Source organism: Nomascus leucogenys, chromosome 23, assembly GCF_006542625.1.
Source record: "Nomascus leucogenys isolate Asia chromosome 23, Asia_NLE_v1, whole genome shotgun sequence".
Lineage (NCBI taxonomy): Eukaryota > Metazoa > Chordata > Mammalia > Primates > Hylobatidae > Nomascus > Nomascus leucogenys.
In genome coordinates this window covers 28,074,203-28,096,223 of record NC_044403.1, presented here as the reverse complement: position 1 = coordinate 28,096,223, position 22,021 = coordinate 28,074,203, and the positions used below count along the sequence as shown (strand labels likewise).

Genomic DNA, 22,021 nt, shown 5'->3' with positions numbered 1-22,021 from the left:
TGGTGGACCGGATACGGAAACGCGGTGCCTTGGGAAGGCGGGGAGCAAATTCGCTTTCCCCACAGCGCGTGCGCCGCCGCAAGCATGGCTGGTGATGATTGGATGACTGGTAACAGGGGGCGGAGGGCTCCGAAGTCTGGTTTTGGGCGGGAATTGAAACCGCCGCTGAAGCCAACAAGAATTTGAGAACTGTAAATAGCAAGCCTTGAAAGGGACCATGGTGCGGCCTGTGAGGTGGGTAGTTCCTGACATTCGTCGGGGGTGGGAAGAAAACTAAGGGGAAAGACAGGAGACTAAGGGGAAAGGATCGAGTAAGACCGGAGGGCAGCGATGATGGGGTTAGGATGGACGGTTATCAAGAACCCAGTCTCCAGTGAGCCACCCGTTGCTCAGCAGTATCCTAGCATCGTAGCTTTTTCCTTCTCTTTGCCTCCACAGCCGTTGTCGTTTTTTACCAAGACCATGTTGTTAGCGTTTGAACAGCGCTTTACGTGTCACCGAGCGCCCACTTATGTGTTATTTTATTTGTTCATCACTGTAGTTATTTGATATAGAAAGAGTAAGCATTCCTGTTTTATTGATTTAACATTTCTACATATAGAGGGTAAGTTACCTGAGTCATACAGCCCAGTAAGTGGCAGGGCAATACTGAAACCTAAGTCATCTCACTCCAGATCCTCTTTCCATTATGGTATTAGAAATGATTCTTCTAAATCTTCTATACCTCTGAAGAGGTATTAGAAACCTCTTTCCATTGTGGTATTAGAAACGATTCTTCTGTTTACACAGTTGAGTGCCATGGAAGCCTACGGTTAGCCATTCATTTAGTAAAGTTATTGAATATATTCACTTCTTTAATGTACGAGGTGCTGGAGGTTACACTCTAGTGGGAGGTGAGGTTAGGGGGCCGAAAATAAACCTCGAAATATGATAGAGGGCGAAGGAGGAAAGCACTACTTTAAATATAGTAGTTAGTATGAGACTCTGAGGCGATAATACACTCACTGAGTCATGAATCAGGGTAGAGGGAATAGGAGCCAAGGCCCCATACTTGACCGTATTTTAGGGACAGTCTAAATCTGTAGGATTAACAAACCGTGGGGAGAATCGTAGGGGATTAAGCCAGAGAAATAGGCAGGTGCCAGAACAGATAGGGTCTTGTAAGTCTCAGAAAGGAGTTTAGGTTTTATTGTAAGTCAATGGGAAGTCAGTGGAGGGTTTTAAATAGGGGAGAGAAATCTAAGTTTGCTTTTATAAAGGTCACTGGCTGCTGGTGGAGAATAAATGATGGATGGGGTGACCAGAATGGGAGCAGGAAAATCAGGCTATTATATCATTGGAGAGTGGTTTGGGATGGGGTATTATCAGTGGGCATTGAATGGAACAGATGAATTTAGGATGTATTTCGGAGGCACTGCAGACAGAACTTGCTGATGAAGTAGATGTACAGGTAAGGGAAAGAAAGAGTCGGAGATGACTCCACAATAGTTTTGGCCTGAGCTACAGAATGGATGATCTTTGCATTAAGATAGGGAAGACTAGGAAAAGGAAGGTCAGGAGGTGTGAGGGATCAAGATTTCTGTTTCGAACATGCTGAATTTGAAATGGGTTTTAAGCATCCAGGCAGTGAAGTCATAATCCCTTTGTATGGAACAGCAGTTGTTAAAGTATTGTCTACAGACCTCTGGGGGTCCCTGGAAACTTCTCTAGAGGTCTATGAGGTCAAAACTCTTTTCATAACAATACTAAGACATGATTTGCCTTTTTCGCTGCTTTGTCATTTGCACTGCAGTGATGATAAAACTGCTGGCACCTCAGAACAATTAAGGCAGTGGCACTAAATTGTACTACTAGTCTTTGCATTGTTTACTGCCATACTCTCAAAAGTAAAAAAAAAAAAAAATTCATTTCAGTTAAGAATATGCTTGATGAAGTAGTGGAAATTATTATATTAATCATAGCTTAACCCTTAAGTATACTTTTTAAAAATAGGCTATTGATTTTATTTTACTATTATTCAAGTTCAGAATTTCTAAAGGGGTTTTCACATTTTATTCAGCTCTAAATTCTTTAACTCTGAAGAGTAAGAGAGTAGTACGAGTGCTCTTTTTAATGTTTCGCGTGAGGAAATGGGAAGTACACATAAAGCACTTCTACATACTGATGTGTAACAGTTCTCTCAAGGAAAAGCACTTGTGAGATTGTCTGAGTTGTGAGCTGAGCTTACCTGTTTTTCATAGAACATTATTTTTACTTGAAAGAACAACCAGCTGACAAATTAGGTTATTCACATTTGGCCATTTAGCAAAATATAGAAATAAAAACTAGAAAAACATTTTATTTAGTGCCTAGAGGAGGGAGGAAAAAAATTATTTTTTTCACTTTGAATATCATTTTCTTCTAATGCCCTCTAAAGTAGTACAGGTTGAGCATCCCAGATTTGAAATGCTCCACAATTTGAAGCTGTTGCAGTACCTACATGACACTCAAAGGAAATGTTCATTGGAGCACTTCGGATTTTAGATGTTCAGATTTGGGATGCTCAGCTGGTAAGTGTACAATGCAGATATTCCAAAATCTGAAAAAATCCAAAGTTCAAAACATTTCTGGTTCCAAGCATTCCAGGTAAGGGATACTCAGCCTGTGTAAAGATTCATCTCAGGTGGCAGGAACAAGGTCACTCACCATTTTTAAGTGTCCATTGCATAAAAACATTATTTGGTATTGTGGAGAGATTGAAAAGAAAAAGTAGCTTTTAGTGTCAAGAAATTTATGATCTAGTAAGGAATATAGAATGCACACACAAAACAGAAGAACACATACAACGGGAACTTACAAATGCCCAACAGCAATTAAACAGTATAGAAATTATAAATGTTAATTATATAGATTATTATTTGTAAGTTATCTGAATTTTTTTCCTTTATCATATAATTGAAAAGCCAGCAATACCCGGGTATATCAGGTATAGTTGTAACTATTTTAGCTAATGATAAATCCCTGCGGTAAAATGCAAATCATGTTTTAGACTTAAATGTACTTACGTGAACCCAAACACATTTTCATTTATTCAGACACATTTCATTTACTTAACACATTTTTATTTCATTTATTTATTATTAATAAATGAATAATATTAAAACAAATATTAAATAAATAATATTAATAGCCTTAAGTAGTAGAGGTGAGAAATTGACATTTGTGTTAATGAAAAAATTCTGTTTTGGTCATAGACATAAGAAACCAGTCAATTACTCACAGTTTGACCACTCTGACAGTGATGGTAAGTAACTTCTTATTTTTGCTGTAAAGATTTGGAAACTCATTTCCTCAGAATTTATATGACATATATAGCTCAAACACTGACTAAATTGCCCAACTGCATATGAGGTAGGTCTGGAAAGATAGTTTTCTAATCATTTGGGATAATTATGCTGATAATTATACTCATAAAAATTATGTTAGTAGGTGATAAATGAACAGGGCCAGGTGAAAAGTCTCTTTAGATCTAAACTACTCTAAGTCCATAGTTATCACATAGAGGTTTGTCTCCTATTCCATCCCCGAAGAAAGAAAACACTATCTTTTTGAGATACAAAGATGTTACAGAATATTTTATAAAATCCCTATTAATTATACTATAAAACAAGACCTTAAAGAAAGGTGAGGCTTATGTTATGCCTTTTAAGCATTAGACATATGTTTACTTGACTCTGCTATGAGTGAAAAGTTTGAGGAACATTGCATTAGATTATATTATACGTTGAGGTGGATTTAATATTTCTTTCTTAGACCACTAGAATTTTCTTAAGTCAAATATTTAGTAAGTCTTCGGTTTGAAGGAGTCTGTTTTTGCCTTGAGCACAGCTTTAACTGTATCTACCACTTGGGAAAAAGAGTATAGAATATAACATCTAGCATCTAGCTTTTTTTTTTTTTTTTGTCATCAGTCTGTCACCAGATACTTATAAATTGCCAGGTGTGTAGTAGTAGGTGGGGGGAGTCATAAGTTATCTTATTTTTACATGGGGAAGCATATAAGAGACAAGTATTAGTGCTTGCTGAGTATGTGATTAAGACTACATAGACCCTGAAGGTATGCATATATGTGTTGTATACATGTGGAAAAGCCACAGCAGTAGTTTTACGTGGACAGTCAAGAGTAGAACTACAACAGTTCAGAGGATTGGTAAGACAGAAAAGCCTGTGAGAAACAGTAATGGACTGGAAAAGAACATCCTTTTGCCAGAAAATAAGAAGTTACTTTGGTAGGATCTTAGGAAGCTCATTATGGTAATGGAAAGAGAAAGTACTACTATTGTAAAAATCCTCAAATAGGAGCTACTTTCTCTTCCCCCATAATGCTTCTTATTTTCTCTAGCATGGTTAATGTACTAGGAATAGGTAATGGACTTTTTTTTTTTCTGTTTTTTGAGACAGAGCCTCACTCTTGCGCCTAGGTTAGAATGCAACTGCGTGATCTTGGCTCACTGCAACCTCCGCCTCCCGGATTCAAGCGATTCTCCCACCTCAGCCTCCTGAGTAGCTGGGATTACAGGCGTCCGCCACCATGCCTGGCTAGTTTTTGTATTTTTCAGTAGAGTCAGGGTTTCACCATGTTGGCCAGGCTGGTCTTGAACTCGTGACTTCAGGTGATCTGCCCGCCTTGGCCTCCTAAAGTGCTGGGATTACAAGCGTGAGCCACTGTGCCTGGCCCAAGTAATGGGCTTTGAAAAAAGATATTTGGCTACATTGTGAAGTTCTCATAAAAATAATTTATTTCCACTTTTCAACGTGATTAAATTCTACCAATTTTTCTAATGGTTTTACAGGTTTTTAGTCACTTTTTCTTTGACATTTATATGCTGTCTTAATTGCTTTTGCAGTTTTTAGTGAATTGGTTTTTGATAGACTGAGATTTTTAAATATAAAGGGCACAAAAATGAAAGTCAAAATAGATGAATGAGAATAAAGATAAACAAAATACTAACAATGATTTTTAAATTGTGGAAATTAAACAATTTGCCCAGCCTATAAAAACTTGAACACACATTGTAATGATTTTCATTTATGAAGAAAATAATATTTTTCTTTTGGTTTTAATTCACACATGAATAGATGATTTTGTTTCTGCAACTGTACCTTTAAACAAGAAATCCAGAACAGCACTAAAGGAGTTAAAACAAGATAAACCAAAAGCTAACTTGAACAATCTCCAGAAAGAAGAAATCCCAGTACAAGAGAAAGCCCCTAAAAAAAGGTGAGAGGTAAGACATGCAGTAAATATATGACATTAGATGTGTTAATTTTAAAGAGACACAGGTTCGAACCCTTGGTTTAAATTAGAACTTGAGCAGAGTCATAGGTCTTATTTCACTAGGTGCATGTCAGAAAACAGGACATACTATTTTTTTCTGGCTTTCTGACTTAAAGAAATTCACAAACATATAAGGAAATATCATTAAATATTAAGACAATAATGATTGTGGAATTCAGAAGTTATGACTGGTTTTGACAGGACCCAGCACTTGTCTCTGAATTCCTCAAATCATACGAGACTACTTTGTTAAAAATGACATTAGATGACTTAAGATGATTAAGACATAAGATGACTTAATGTGAGGGCAGTTTTTAAAATATAAAACCATGTATTTTTTTTGCAGAAAAAGATGTCTTCTCCCCATGTTGTTAAGATTTATTCAGCAGTGAGAAGTTCCCACAGTTTCTAGACTAACCATGGAATTCCATTAGACAGTACCAAGAGGGAGAAAGGAGTGAAGGAAGTCATTAGAGACCCAAAACTTGTGGTATGGAGAAGAGATGGGCAGAAGGGGAATATTAACAAATGGACCATGGCATATATAATGTTTTACTGCTACAAGTTTCCCTATGAAAAGTGAGTTAGCATGGAGAAACTTACCGCATGTCATGCTCTTTTTTGCTTTTTTTTTTTTTTTGGTTTTTGTTTGTGAGTTTCTTGTATTACATTTTAAATATATTGAAAAAGGAACCCACACGTGGGAGAAAATATTTGTAAATCAGATAACTGATAAGGGACTGCATCCAGAGTATACACAGAACTCGTAAAACTCAACAATAAAAAGACTAACAACACAATTTAAAATGTGCGAAAGATTTGAATAGACTTTCTCCAGAGACGATACACAAATAACCAATAAACACATGAGAAGATGCTCAACATCATTAGCTGTGAGGGCAATGCAAATCAAAATCAGAATGAGATAATACTTCACACCCACCGGATGACTTAATAAAAAAAGACAAGGATGTGGAGAAATTTGAACCCTCATATATTGCTGGTGGGAAAGTAAAATGGTGCAGCTAAATTGGAAAATGGTTTAGCAGTTCCTCAAAATGTTAAACAGAGTTATTACATGACCCAGCCTATGTATGTATCCAAGAGAAATGAAAACATATGCCCACACAAAAACCCATACATGAATGTTCATAGCACCATTAATTCATAATAGCTAAAAAAAAATGGAGGCGATCCAAATGTCTATCTGCTAATTAATGGATAAGTAAAATGTGGTGTCCACAAAATGGAATATTTTTCAGCTATAGAAAGAAATGACTGCTGATAACTGATATATACTGCAATATGGATGAACCTTGAAAACATCATTCTGAGTGAAAGAAGCCAGATATACAGGTCACATATTATATGATTTCATTTGCATGAAATGTCCAGAATAGGCAAATCCGTAGAAACAGAAAGTAGATTAATGGTTGCTAGGAGCTGGGAGAGGGGTAAACAGGACGTGAATGGTAATGGGTATGGGGTTTCTTTTTGGGGTAATAAAGATGTTCTGAAATTAGGTAGTGATGGTAGTTTTACAACTCTGTGAATGTACTAAAAACTACTGAATTGTTTACTTTAAAATGTAAACTTTATGATATGTGAATTATATCTTAAGAAAACTTATTCTAAAAAAATGAATTATTTAAGGTACATCTCAGTGCTTCTTCCTTTATGTAACTTTTCCTTATCTTTCTTTGATGTTTTTTTTCCTCTTATACTCATAGCACTTTTGACCAACTTGAATAGGACTTTATAATCTGCCTTTTATAGGATAATTATTAGCATGTCTTATTTCCCCACCCTCCTCCTTTAACTGCAGACTCCCTGAAGGTACTTTTAGTATTCCAGCTAGTGCAGTGCCTTGTACAAAGTAAGTGCTTGGTAAAATATTGGTTAAAGTCTGGATTGGGAGGAAGAGATGTAAAAAAATGATAATAATTTTAATGTAAGAGCTATAATATCTGCTAAAGGGGAGTGGGTGAGGTCAAGGAAGAGTTTTAAGTGGAAGTGATGTTTGAACCAAGTCTGTTTTGGGTTGAGTAGGGTGTTTCCCACTTGGACATGGCTGGTAGTAAGGTGACACATTACAATGAAAGGGAACAGTCATTGCAAAGAGGTATATGCTCCTCCTATTTCAAACCTCTTATTCTGTATATAACATGATACTGTGACATTTTAGGAGTCTTATCATCAAAGGTCTATTAATGATGATGATTGTTTAAAAACATTTTTGTGAAGTTAGCAACTCTTGAATAGTAATTTAGGGAAATCTCAAACTTTGCTCTTTAGTTGAGATTGATATTTTGAAGAACTCATTATTACTTGTGTATCTATTTTAGGATGGCTTTAGATGACAAGCTCTACCAGAGAGACTTAGAAGTTGCACTAGCTTTATCAGTGAAGGAACTTCCAGCAGTCACCACTAATGTGCAGAAGTCTCAAGATAAAAGTAACTTTATTTTCTGTATATTTAGCTTTAAAACCTTCCTAATGCTTTTGTAATTATTTCTTTGGGTGGGCCTTCACAGAGGAAAGAGTAAACTGTGAATACTTTGCACTATAAATAGACCCATTTGCAGAGAATACAATTGGATTTAGTTCTTAATTCAGCACCTAAATCCCATACAAACAGACATACATCTGTGCTTAATACCCAGAGTAAGCTTGAGGGCATGGACTGTGAGCCTCAGTGTTCAGATTTTATGTTGTTGTACGGTGAACATTTAATTTCTTCATCAAATGAATTGATCTGTACAGTCCTAACAGTGCATCTCCTTTTTTTCCGGATCAGTTGAACATGCCTTAATTATGGTAATTTTTATTACTTACAAAGGTCAAAGGTATTAATTTGGTTAGCAAGCTCAGTAGACTTAAGAGAATGGCTTCTGGATTTCTCGTTGATTTTCTCCTTTGATTTTTCTGGCAACAGATGACATATTAATATTAATATGCAGCAGATGATATATTAATATTCTAGAGAGGCAGACATCATTATTCCTGAAAAAGATACTCTACTGTTAAAATGCTTTTTGGCTTAAAGTTTTTATGTTGGGGGATATTTTAGCTTATTATCTTATTTAGGGGTATACATGGAGCTTTTTTTCTTTGTTTCCTAAATCAGTACTGCCTCCTTATGTATTTATTTATTTGAGACAGGGTCTCACTCTGTCATCCAGGCAGGAATACAGTGGCGTGATCATGGCTCAATACAACCTTGACCTCCTGGGCTCAAGCAATCCTCCTGCCTCAGCCTCCTGAGTAGCCGGGACTACAGGCATGTGCCGCCGTGCCTGGCTAATTTTTTATTTTGTAGAGAGGGGTCTCACTATGTTGCCCATGCTGGCCTCAAACTCCCGGCCTCAAGCAATCCTCCCGCCTCAGCCTCCCAAAGTTCTGGGATTACAGGTGAGAGCCACCTTAGCTGGCTGCCTCCTCTTTAAACAGAAATGAAAGTTTGATTAGGAAGACTTTTAGTAACCAAGAATCAAAGAAACATCAAAAGAGAATTGTCATGAATTACATTTAAAATGGAGGCACTGAAATTTCTCGCTCTCTTTTAAGACGTTGTAGAATGTATAAGGGGAGTTCCTTAGAAGTATTAATATTATACCACTTCTTATTAAATAATGCACCTTGTAGCACTGGAATTTAATAATACCAATTATTATGTCTTAAAGTCCTCTTAGAATGCTTTGGATCATTTTAAGGTTATTATAACGATTGGAGAGTTCTTATGTTAGTAAAAGCATGGATTTGCCTACATAGAATTGATAGTTAACGTTTATTGACCATTTCCTGTGCATTGGGCACAATAATCAGCAATTCCCATGTGAGATCCACATTTGGTCTTCTGTAATACCACTGGGTAAGACACTATTTTTATCTCCACATTATAGATAAGGGAATTAAGTCTTAGGATAAGCAACTTGCCTGTGGTCATATAGCCAGTTTACATGGTAGAGCCTGAATTTAAACATAAGTATATTAGATTTCAGAGCCCAGACTTCTAACCATATGTTAACCTCTCTGAATAAAATTATTGTGCTAGTTTGAGTTTGGGATCATTTATCTATATCTAAATGTTATTACATTTTAGTACTAATTTTCCTATTTCTAGACATTATTTGATTAAGAAATATCTGAATTTTCTTTCTTATTCCTTATATTTAGGCATTGAAAAACATGGCAATAGTAAAATAGAAACAATGAATAAGTCTCCTCATATCTCTAATTGCAGTGTAGCTAGTGATTATTTAGGTAAGTTTTTTATATTAATTTTTTTCATCAATGCTGTTTTTCTGACTTTTGTTTAAATTGCTGAAATTGTGGCTAGAAGCAAGTTCTTTCAATTTGTCAAGACTCTCTTGATGTCATGGCCTTTATTTCTTTGTGTTTTAGTCTCATTCTGTCTTACTGCAGACACACATTCTTCCCTGAAGGCTTATAACTACCCATGGCTTCTAGTTAGAGCAACTGACCGTTGAAGAAAGGGGCTGCATATTCCCAATTCTAGTTTGAACATTTTGGGGGAAAGATGGTCTCTGTTTGGGTCTTGGATTTATCCCTAAAACTAGAGGTGTTCCCAGGGCACTGATGCACCATGGTTGACCCAGATTGGGATAGTAAATAGTCTATTACCGGAAGCAGGGGAGGGATGAACCTGGGCAAATAAAAACAATAGTTGTAATAGAGTCTGCTCTGCAGTTCTTGAAATATCAGCTGTCACAGAAAGTTTTCCATTGATTTTTATGCCTCTCCTGAAGATTTGGATAAGATTACTGTGGAAGACGATGTTGGTGGTGTTCAAGGGAAAAGAAAAGCAGCATCTAAAGCTGCAGTACAGCAGAGGAAGATTCTTCTGGAAGGCAGTGATGGTGACAGTGCTAATGACACTGAACCAGACTTTGCACCTGGTAGGTTTTATCCTACTTCGAAATTAATTCTATGGGAATTCAGTCAAAAAAGTTCTTGGAAGCCATTAATTGTGCAAAGCACTGTGTTAAACCTTTGGGGTGTGCAAACTTCAGGGACACAGAACAGTTCAATTCAGTGATAGCATTTGGGGAAAAAGCGTCTTCTAAGAGCTAACCTTTAAGCTATGCCTTGAAAAATGAGTAGTGTTTCCATAAACTAAAGGTGTAAAGTAGCATTTCTGACTGATAGAAAGGCATTACCCATGGAATAGACAAATGCTGTATTTGTCTCTAAGTAAGGCTTGCTGGGATGAACATGCAGGAGGCTCGAGAGAGAGGCTGCTACTAATCATGGAGGGTTTCAGACCCACTCGAAGAAGTGTAGGCTTTTTTTCCTGTAGGTAGTAGAAATCCATGAATTATTCTGAGGCAGAAGTGATATGAAATCTATATTTTATTATGATGGTTTTTAGACTCATTTAGAAATTGGGCAAATGGAAAGTGTAGTGTCCTTGACAGAACATTACAACATATTAATTAAAAATTTAAATTCATAAATTCATAAATTTAGGCCAAATCAAGATACCATATTTTAGATTTTGATATACTGTCAACAAACAATAACAGATTTGCTCATCGTCACCTATTTGACTAATATTTGAATGCTTTTTATGTGCACTGTATTCTAGATACTAGGGATACAGTAGTGAACAAAACAAACAGCTCTTGTCCTTATAGAACAAAGGAAATACATGAAAAAGACTGTTTTGCATTTATTTTACTTTGGGAGGGCCTGGGAGACAGGAAAATGCAAAGGCACTTTTTGAGCGCCAGTGTGATGCTCCGAGGAAATACTCATTTGAGCATTTTGGATTTCTGGAATTGGAATACCCAACTGGGTATAATGCAGATGTTCCAAAACCCCAAAAAAAGGTGAACCCTGAAACACATCTGGTCCCAAGCACTTCAGATAAGGGATACTCAGCCTATACTATATGATCTAGCAATCCACTTCTGAGTATGTATCCAAAACAATTGAAAGCAAGATCTCAGAGAGATATTTGCACACCCGTGTTCATAGCGGCATTATTCATAATAGCCAAGAAGTGGAAGCAGCCGCAAAGTGACATTTCAGTTTTCCCCCTGCATTCGCTTGTCCTGGATGAGAACAGAAAGGACCATGTGTGACCTTCATTAGGGGAAGAAAAGAGAAAATTGCAGAGAAGATAAGTCTTTTCTCTAACAGTTCCCCAAATCCATAACTGAAGTGTTTGGGCCTTCCAGATTTTTCTCTATGGGATGCGAATGACTTGGAATTTTGGGAACTCCAACTCCCTATCTCTAATTTTATTTAAATTGCTTTCTCAGTTGACTGACGAAGATTAGTTGGACCCCATTTCTGAACAAACTTGTTAAACAGAAATGTAGCCAGCTCCTACTTTTATCCTCTTGAGCCAAGAAGAGAATCCTGAAGACTTCTAAGTTACTGAACACATGCAGTATCAGAACTATTGGATACACAGAAAGTTTTGTTCTGATCATATATTCTGAAAGTTTGGAAAAACTTCCTCTATTACTTGCCTTCTTTGAACCGAGAGCCTCTTAGGATTACTTGAATTTGCAGGCTACATTTCTAACAGCTTTCATGTGATCTGCTGGCCTTTTTTGGGCTAACTCTATATAGCACAGGAACCATTATGTGAATATGTGAGTTGATTATTTTTTATTTTTTATTTTTTATTTTTTTTGAGACGGAGTCTCACTCTCGCCCAGGCTGGAGTGCAGTAGTGTGATCTCGGCTCACTGCAAGCACCACCCCCTGGGTTCACGCCATTCTCCTGCCTCAGCCTCCCGAGTAGCTGGGAGTACAGGCGCCTGCCGCCACGCCCGGCTAATTTTTTGTGTATTTAGTAGAGACGGGGTTTCACTGTGTTAGCCAGGATGGTCTCGATCTCCTGACCTCGTGATCCACCCGCCTCGGCCTCCCAAAGTGCTGGGATTACAGGCATGAGCCACCGCGCCCAGTCGAGTTGATTGTTTTTAAAATTTTGTGTGGGAACAATGATAGAATAAGGAAATTGCAATTTGAAGATCATAATGACATTGTTTTTTGTTTTTGTTTTGTTTTGTTTTTTGAGATGGAACCTCGCTGTGTAGCCCAGGCGGGAGTGTAGTGGTACGATCTTGGCTGACTGTGGCCTCCGCCTCCCAGGTTCAAGCAATTCTCGTGTCTCAGCCTCCCAAGTAGCTGGGTCTACAGGCATGCGCCACCATGCCTGACTAATTTTTGTATTTTTAGTAGAGATGGGGTTTCAGCATGTTGGCCAGGGTGGTCTTGAACTCCTGACCTCATGTGATCCACCTGCTTTGGCCTACCAAAGTGCTGGGATTATAGGGGTGAACCACTGTGCCCAGCCCATAAATGACATTGTTGATTTAGGTAAAGGTCATCAATGGAAGGTTGATAAGGATCTTTACAATGATGAATTCAGGCTGGCATCATCTGAACCACCTAAGAGAGGGACAATCACACATTATATGATTTCTGATGTGATGTAATATGAAGTACAGAGAATATACCTATGAAGTATATTCTTGCCCTCCCCCCTCCCCCCTCCAAAAAAAGTGAGCCTGAATCCACTCAAGCCTTGAGAGCAGAATTCCAGCTCACGTAAAATGCAAGAATATGGCCAGGCACGGTGGCTCACGCCTGTAATCCCAGCACTTTGGGAGGCTGAGGTGGGCGGATCAGTTGAGGTCAAGAGTTTGAGACCAGCCTGACCAACATGGTGAAACCCCTTCTCTACTAAAATATAAAAATTAGCTGGGCATGGTGTTGTGTGCGTGTAATTCCAGCCACTCGGAAGGCTGAGGCAGGAGAATTGCTTGAACCCGGGAGGCAGAGGTTGCAGTGAGCCAGGATTGTGCCACTACACTCCAGCCTGGGCGACAGAGTAAGGCTCCATCTCAAAAAAAAAAAAAAGAGGAAGCAAGATTAAGTTAAATGACACCATGAGCTAGAAAACAGACAAATCCAGAATTTAGGACATTCTACAGGACAATTAACTGCTTCAGCAAGTCAGACACAAGGGAGGACAGGGAGAAGATACTGCTCTATATTAAAAGAGATTAATATAGACTGAAAAGAAGATGATACCAAGAAACTAGTGTTGGTATTGCTAGATGTAATGGCATTGTTGTGTAAGAAAATGCTCATGTTTTTTAGAGATACATTCTGAAGTATGTAGGAATGTAATGACGCGATGCCTTGGTTTTATTTTAATATACTACAAAAAGGGAAGAGAAGAAGAGTGAGATAGATGAAACAAATGGAGCAAAATGTTGATAATTGTTGAATCGGAGTGGTGGTTTATTACTGTCTACTGTGGTATAGGTTTGAAAATTTTATATGATTTTTATTTTACATATAATATTTCATATAGATAGGTAGATATTAGTATGTGGCGATAATAGTGGTTATCGCTGAGTGGCGAGATTACAGAGTAGATTTTCTTTAATAAAGTTTTGTATGGTCTATATTTTCTACAATAAGCATGTACTGTTTATTTTTCATTTGTACATTTTTTGATTTAAGCATTTTCTGCAATAAGCATGTTCATAGTATTAAAAATGTAAAAAAGTTTTATATGAATATAGGACTAACCCTATTTACACTTAGTTTTCAGAGTTTATCGACAAGGCATGGTTTTCTGATCCTAACTCCCTCAAAAAATAGAAAGATCATTGCTTAACTATCAGGTTAGGACATGCTTTTTTCCAGAGCAGATGTAGCACTTTCAAAATTAGATCACTGGCTTATATTTTCCCATGAAGTACAGAAAAGCATTTTTTGAGAAATAAAGGTTTGTCCCAAATGAAATCAGCTCTAGGATTAGCTGCTAAGATTGTTGTGTATGGTTATCTCAGTTCTCATTTGGTCTGTTCCAGAATGTTGAAGTTTATGTGGTTAAGGGAAGGCTCACTGTTACCATAAATGTCACCATTTTGAAAGACTAGCTATTGTCATACCCTACCATTCTTTTCAAGTTACTGAGGTAAAATGATAAAATCTGAAGTAAAGATTACTGATGGGAAATTTATAGTGATGGTGGTAATAGCAAACAATTATATTTTGCTTGGTATATGCCAGATGTTACTCTAAATGCATTATATATATTAACTCATTTAATCCACGCGACAACCCTTTGATGGAGGTTTATGGTTATCCCCATTTTCTAGGTGAGGAAACTGAGGCTCAGTGAAGTTAGTGACCTCTCTGAGGATTCAAACCCAGGCACCCGCAATGTCAACCACTGCAGTGTTCTGCTACTGGAAACAGTGCAGCACAAAGGTGCATAAGAATCTGAAAGCTGTGGATAAAGTTAAGGCAACAGAATCCTCACTTTTTAGAGCAAAGATGAACTATGTAATCTTGTTTTAGGTGAAGATTCTGAGGATGATTCTGATTTTTGTGAGAGTGAGGATAATGACGAAGACTTCTCTATGAGAAAAAGTAAAGTTAAAGAAATTAAAAAGAAAGAAGTGAAGGTAAAATCCCCAGTAGAAAAGAAAGAGAAGAAATCTAAATCCAAATGTAATGCTTTGGGTAAGCTTGGTCCAAAACACTTAATTTTATAAAGGAAATGTATGTGGTTTGTTTGCTGTATTTTTCTTATTTTTGCCTTTGTTCTAACATCTTCCTAATGTCCATTTGTCATTAAAATATGTAAAAGGAAGGTAGGGGTGGGGAAGGGAGAAAAGCAGACCAGAATGCTGACTCCACTATCTATGCTAGCACTTACTATATATGACCTCACTTTGGTACTCATGGCTGCCCTCTGTGGTTAGCTGTTGTCACTTGCATTCTACAGTGAAAAACTGAGTGTCAGAGAGGTTAAATAATTTGTTGGAAATCTTACATCTAATAGGTGAAGGGCTAGAATTTGAACCCATGTTTGTCCATTCAGAGTCTAAGCTGTATCTTGGACCATATTTTCTCCAGGCAAAACAAGGAAGTTTTCATGATTCTAATTTTTTGCTTTTGTGCTTTATTTAGTCTGATTTGAGAGTTCTTTTGCCACATGTTTAGGGCTTTTTTTTTTTTCATTTCCCCAAAACAAATTCCATTAGAAACTACTTTTATGATAAAATGTTTAAAATTTATGATGACTCGAACATGGAATACCTGTTTCTTGTGTAAAAGAAGTTAGGTTATTTTTGAGTTCATAGTATATGATAAGTTGTTGCAAAAATATAACTGTCATTAACTGAATTTGTTTTGTTTCTTGATAATCATTTTTATGTCTTGGTTTATTTAATATATATGCTATCGATATTAAAAGTTCCATTATTTAGTCTTTCCATTTATTCATAGGAGCTGCTGTCACCTTAAATAGCCTGTTGCTGAGTACTTACTAAGAATTAAATGAGAATTAACTACTGATTGAGTTATATTCTTCTCTCTCCTGTATTTTGAATTAATGAAGTTTTTAAATTAAAGTGTTTTTGTTTAATTGATGACTTCATCTGGGTTCCAGAAACTAGATTTTAAATACAAGGGCTTTGAGAGATAAAATGGTATATTAGTTTCCTATTACTGTTACAACAAATTACCACAAATGTAGTGTCTGTCTTAAAACAACACATACTTGTTGTTTTACAGTTCTGAGTATCAGAAGTCAAAAGTGGTTCTCACTGGGCTAAAATCAAGTGGTCAGCAGAACTGTGCTCCTTTGTGGAGGCTCTAGGAGACAATCCACGTTCTTGCCTTTTCTAGCTCCTTGAGGGTGCATTTCTTGGCTTGTGGCCCCTTCCACCTTCAGAGACCAGTGGCAGGGACTTTCTCACATCATGTCACTTGACTCTGACTTTCCTCCTCCTCACATTTACTTATAAGTACCCCTGTGATTACATTGGGCCCCTCCAGATAATTCAGTGCAATTTCCCCATCTAAGATTCTTAATTACATCTGCAAAGTCCCTTTGCCATGTGAGGTAACATATTCACATGTTCTGGCAATGACGACATAGACATCTGAGGAGCCAGTATTCTGCCTACGATAAGCTATGATAGGAAAAAGTTATTAACACCATGAATATATTTTGTATTTTCTTCAGAGGTTTGTTTATGCTTCTTCACCAAGACACACTAATAACTAAAAATAAAACTTCAGTTCCCAAGTTGGAGTTTACCATTTAAAATCTTTTCTCTATCCCTTGGAGCAAGTTGCTTCACAACTGAGATTAACATATAATATTAGAAATGAAATTTAACCATTAAGTGATAGGATTAAGAATTAGGAAAAATGGATTATATTTTTAGTCCTACTAGTAATGTATTGGGTAAACTTTGAGAATTGTGTCTAGCACAGGTTATAATTTTCCCTTGATAGAAAAAATGTTGAGAGCTGTTGCTGTCCAATATGGTAACCTCTAGCCATGTGTGGCTATATTACATTTGAATTAATTAAAATTAAGTAAAATTTAAAAATCAGTTCCTCAGTTTTGCAAGCCACATTTCAAGTGCACAGTAACTATATATGGCTAGCGGCTACCATATTGGACAGCACAAAACACAAAATATTTCTATAATCACAGAAAGTTCCACCAGACAGTGCTGATCTAGAGGATGCAGATGTTAACATTAGGAAGAGTATATGGTGAAAATGTTCATATTTATATGCGTTGAAATACCCCTAGGTATCTCAAAACAAGCACTATCTGAAAGTGAACTTACATGCCACCTTTCCTCCTTCCCCACCACCAAAAAAATAAATAAATAAGAACCAAAACATACTTCCGGGCTTGTGTTTATTCTCTAGATAAATGGCACCATCAAACAGTGTGCCCACGACAGGAACTTGCAAGTCATGGATTATTTCTTCGTCTCCATTGCTGCCTCCCACCTATTTTTGCCAAAACATATCTAATGTGCTGTTTTCCTTCTATTCTGCACCTTAGTAGGCCCCCATTTCCTCTTACCTGATTACCGTAATAACCTTCTAAGTGGCCTACTTCTCCTACACTACCACCAGAAAGATGTTTTTAAAATACAAATCACTTCTGAGAAAAATGGATGCATGATTGTGACTAGCCAGACTCTTGTACATGGTCTGCAAAGCTCGTCATAAGTGATCTACACCCTGTGTCTATCTCTCACATTTCCTACCCTTGAGATTTCTGCTCCAGCCATATATGGAACCACTCAGTACTACTGGTCCTGGAACTTGGTGCATCCTCCATCTTTGCACACTGTACTCCCTCTGCCTGGAAAGCTTCTCTCAACTCACCTTTACTCTTCAATCTCGATTTGGTTCAGACCATCCTCACTCGCCTCCCTCTAACTTCAAAACACATACCCCCAGGTTGTAGTTTCCTTTTCTACTTGGCATACCTCTAGAGTCTGCCATATCCCTTACCACACTGCATTGTACACATCTTTCCTATTCTTCCCACTAAAGTCTAGTGACGAGACGTTGAAGTCCTTGGGAGCAGGAGCCATGAATGATACTGTTTGTAACCCTAGAGCCTGACACATCATCTCACTGACACATACTCACGAGACATTATTGTGTAATGGTTGGTTACAAGGATGGGATTTGGAGGAAAATCGTTTCTAAGCTTAGACGCTTACTAGCTGTCAGACTCCAGGCAGATTGCTTAACGTCTCTGTTTCCTTCTCTGAGAGTGGAGATAGTAATATCTGTATTGGAGTTGTTGTAAAGAGTTAGAGGTAATGTGTGTGATAGGCCTACCACACTACCTGGCATATTAATGCTCATAAAAGATGGCTATTCTTAGGCTCTCAATAAATGTTTGTTGATTAATAAGTTTATTTTTTATATGATTATGTAACTTTATAATTTTTACACATATATGCTTTTTCTTCCTGCATGACAAACTTTTTTACGTATATTTTTCAAATAAGTGACTTCGGTGGACTCTGCTCCAGCTGCCATCAAATCAGAATCTCAGTCCTCGCCAAAAAAGGTTTCTCTTTCTTCAGATGCCACTAGGAAACCATTACAAATAAGCAGTCCTTCAGCTGAAAGCAAGAAACCTAGATGGGTCCCACCAGGTATGGCATATTTATCATCAAGGGCAGGAGCTTGGAAAATTATCACTGGTAAATTTTTTTCCTAGTTACAAATGCCATGTGTGAGCATTTCCCCATATTATTACATATTCTTCAAAACCAAAGTTTCTGGTTGCTGTATATATTCATTTATTTAACCATTCCTTATTATTGGGCATCCAGGTTTATCATTTTTTCAGCGCTATAAATAAGATTGCAGTAAGTGCAAATGTCCTTATTTTAGAAATCTCTGAGCATATTGCTGATTACTTTCCTAGGATAAAATTTCTAGTAGGAGAATTACAGTGTTAAAGGGTATAAACATTTGAGATTCCTGATGTATGTATTTCTGGCAGCAAATCTTTTGCTCGGGACCTGCTGACCTCCACAGTCTGACTGAAACCTTGGGATCTGTATGTGGCAATTCTAGCATTTAACAAATGCCCTAGCAAACTCAACCTCTTGCTTTTACAAATTTCACTTCTCTTTGTTTTCTTTTGCTCCACAGCCAAGTCTCATGGATCCTTCAAGAATTCTTTGACCTTCACCCTTCTCGACATTACTAAAACCCTAATCCAGGCCCAAACTGTTGCTGCCTTTCCTAACTAGTCCTGTCTTTACTTTCTCTCATCCACCTACATGAACCCTCCGCTTCAGTGAAATTGAAACACTTTTTGTCTCTCAAACATGTTGCATGTATTCCTCTCTAAGGGCCTCTCTTTATCCTCCTCTGCCTGGTATGTCTGTCTTCATGTGTCCCCTCTCTTTGCCTAAGCCCTTCCAATTCTACTCCTGTTTTTCTTTTGAGTGGCCTCTCTTGATTGGTCCACAGTGCTCACTCCCCTGCTGACTATTCATAGATTTAGGCGTGAGCTGTGAGACTGCTTGATTACTTAACTTACAGAGTCTTCATCATGTGAAATATTGGGAAAAACTGTAATCTTTAAATTCCATTCTGGTTTACAACTTCTAAGATTTTTAATGAGGACTTAAAAACTTTTTGGAGAAGGAGGGAAGATTAATTACTTGATGTCATATCATTCAAAGAGTAATACTTAGTATATTTCTAAAAATAATTAGTGCTTCCCCAATGAAGGAAATTTAAAAGAAATGATATAACTATAGAAATTTAAAAGTATCATAATCAAAAAGATACAAGGAAACGGTGGAATGATGGATAAAGAGTTAATGTTATATAGCACAAAGTGCTTCTAAAGTCAGCACGTGGCAGTCAGGCAAGTGATGTAGATGAGTGAATTGGGCCCATGCAGTAGACTTGCGTGGGTAGGAATTTCGTTGGACTCAGGAGCGTGTACCCTTTTGAAGGAAGCAGCTGCTACTCAGCTCCATCTTACTGTTTCCATGCAAGATTATGGGCTTGGTATTTCTAGATCTGATTGTTTTCAAGAGAAGCCAGAAATCCAGATTTTAATATGAAATCTGCTAATTTTTGTAAGTTGATCTTTTTTTTTGTTGTTAGCACCATGTGAACCAAAACAATATATCTGAGAGCTAGATTTGGCTCTCAGATTGCCAGTTTGTTACCTATCTTATACAACTGGAGAAGACCACCAAGACCCCCAAAGTAAAATGAGCCAGTGGCATAAATATACCAGTGTCCCCAAGAACTATTAATACAACTAGAAAATATGAAGAGTTTCAGTCTCACTGGTAATTAAGGAAATGTAAATTAAAATAAATACTATTTTATACCTCTCAAACTAGAAAACAATAAAGCAGTATAGTCTGAGTTATAGGGTAGCAGGTATAACTATTTATTTTAAATTTATAATACTGTTGTGTAGGCGAGCAACTACTGTTACCATCAACTGTGAACATTAATGTGGATAATTTTGAAATAGATGGAAATAATTGCTACATTAGGGTAATAGTATAAATGAAACTAGTATAAATAAATAACAATATTTACCATTTTTAAAGGTATTTAATAATTGAAAAATAGACTCTTCATGGACTACTTGTAAAAATTGCAGGACCTTAAAAATGCATTTGCTTTTTCTATTACTTTAGAAATTATAATTGTATGCATTTTTTTACGCCTTTACAACTAGCATTATTTGTTCCCAGCCTTCCTTTTTCAGCTTTCATGGTGAGGTTTTAGTGTCATTACCTTGACTTCTGTATTATTTCTGCTCTTTAGAACATTCTATTCTTTTGATCTAGTTTATTGCTTGATAGACCCTGGAAAGCAGAATAATGCTTAACTACCTTTTTTTTGCTGCTTGTTTTATAAATTAATCTTTGTTAAGAGATTTCTGACATCATCAGCATCACATCATATGTTTCCTTTCAGCAGCATCTGGAGGTAGCAGAAGTGGCAGCAGCCCACTGGCAGCAGTGCCTGTGAAGTCTCCCAGTCAGAGTCTCCGCCTTGGCTTGTCCAGATTAGCACGAATTAAACCTTTGCATCCAAATGCCACTAGCAGCTGAGTGTGGTACCAGAGGAATGTTTGCTTGAGAGAATCACAGCTTTACAAGCATGTTTATATTTGATTTGTGTTTATATTTGAGGCAGGTATTGTAATACAAAGGAATCCATTACCATGTCCTATAAATGACCTCTAGCCATTTTATGATTATGTTCTCTGTAAAACTCTTCAAGACTTCAATGAGAAGTTTGTTTATAAGAATTACCTTCTCATACTTTTCCTTGTGAAGAGTGTATTCTGTTTTTCTATCAGTTCGACATGAAGTCCACATCACATGCTGTTCTTTTCTTGTTACATGATGTGCCTTTCTAGCTTTGTCTAGTTTATAGCACCTTAGGGGCAGAGGGAAACATTCTTATTTCTTTCAGAAGACATTTCTCAAATCTTATAAGCTACTTAAGCTACATTGTCAGTTTTATCGCAAAGATGTTTTGTATTTTAGCCATATCTTTTTATAGTACAAACTCGGAATTATTTTACACACTAAAATGGTTGCAGTTTTATGGCATGTGTCTCCTATTTAGATGGTTATTCTCTAGAAAATAGAATTTAAAGACATTTTATGAAATCTTCATTGTCAAAACCTTTAATAAAAGTGGAAATATTTTGAAATGCCCTTTTTCTTGATACTACTCATCCACGTGTTCCTGATTGTCCACATTTCATGATAAAATGAGAGCTCTGCAGAGAATGTTAGCCTTTTTGTTGTAAATATAATCTTCAAGTAGTCACTTTTTGTTAAGTTCTTTAGAAAGTAGTTGTCAAGTACTTAGTCATCCCTGTTATGATATTAGATAATACAGCTTTTCAGGAAGCTTAGATCTGGATTTGCTTTGAAAAACAATTGTAATGAATATTTTATATTTACGCTGAGAATTTCAACTAGCTTCTCATCAATTTTTAATAACATTTTCAAATCATGTTAACTGTTATAAAATGTATAATACTTAACTCAGTTTTTCTTGGTTTATGGAAATATCTATGTTAATGTGAAAATAATTAATTTAGAATTGTGATTAAAGTGAGCATTTGCCTATTGCTGTTGTATACTTCTTTTATCTAACGTATATTTTTATAGTGTCATATACCGGCCCCCTAACCTGCCCCACCTGTCCCCTTTTTAAAAACATATTTTTCAGTTACATAGCATTGAGGTACTCTATTTGGTGTAGATCAACAATAAACATAAGAGTCTACTCTTTATTAGGTACTGATATAATTGATTAATCATCTGGCACCAGCTTAATAACCTGTTTTTGCCG

General features: G+C 36.8%; 1 protein-coding gene across 2 annotated transcripts; it reads left to right on the top strand.

The window, feature by feature from the left end:
- The first annotated feature begins 110 nt into the window (after window positions 1-110).
- RAD51AP1 (RAD51 associated protein 1) lies at window positions 111-21,796 on the top strand. Of its 2 annotated transcripts, XM_003273705.4 has the most exons (10): window positions 111-234; window positions 3,234-3,283; window positions 5,119-5,260; window positions 7,143-7,193; window positions 7,663-7,772; window positions 9,494-9,580; window positions 10,087-10,236; window positions 14,678-14,842; window positions 18,163-18,312; window positions 20,624-21,795. In XM_003273705.4, exons 1-10 carry the CDS (start codon window positions 218-220, stop codon window positions 20,758-20,760), a joined length of 1,059 nt encoding a protein of 352 aa, XP_003273753.1. In that variant the 5' UTR covers window positions 111-217; the 3' UTR covers window positions 20,761-21,795. The 2 variants fall into 2 exon arrangements, with proteins under 2 accessions (XP_003273753.1, XP_003273752.1); XM_003273704.4 differs by lacking the exon at window positions 7,143-7,193 and having other exon boundaries at window positions 20,624-21,796.
- Window positions 21,797-22,021: the final 225 nt, after the last annotated feature.

Excerpts from the sequence above, each read along its gene's own strand:
- RAD51AP1 (XM_003273705.4), top strand. Across the intron at positions 7,773-9,493 it reads GCAGAAGTCTCAAGATAAAA|GCATTGAAAAACATGGCAAT; the intron begins GTAACTTTATTT and ends CCTTATATTTAG. Across the intron at positions 9,581-10,086 it reads TGTAGCTAGTGATTATTTAG|ATTTGGATAAGATTACTGTG; the intron begins GTAAGTTTTTTA and ends CCTCTCCTGAAG.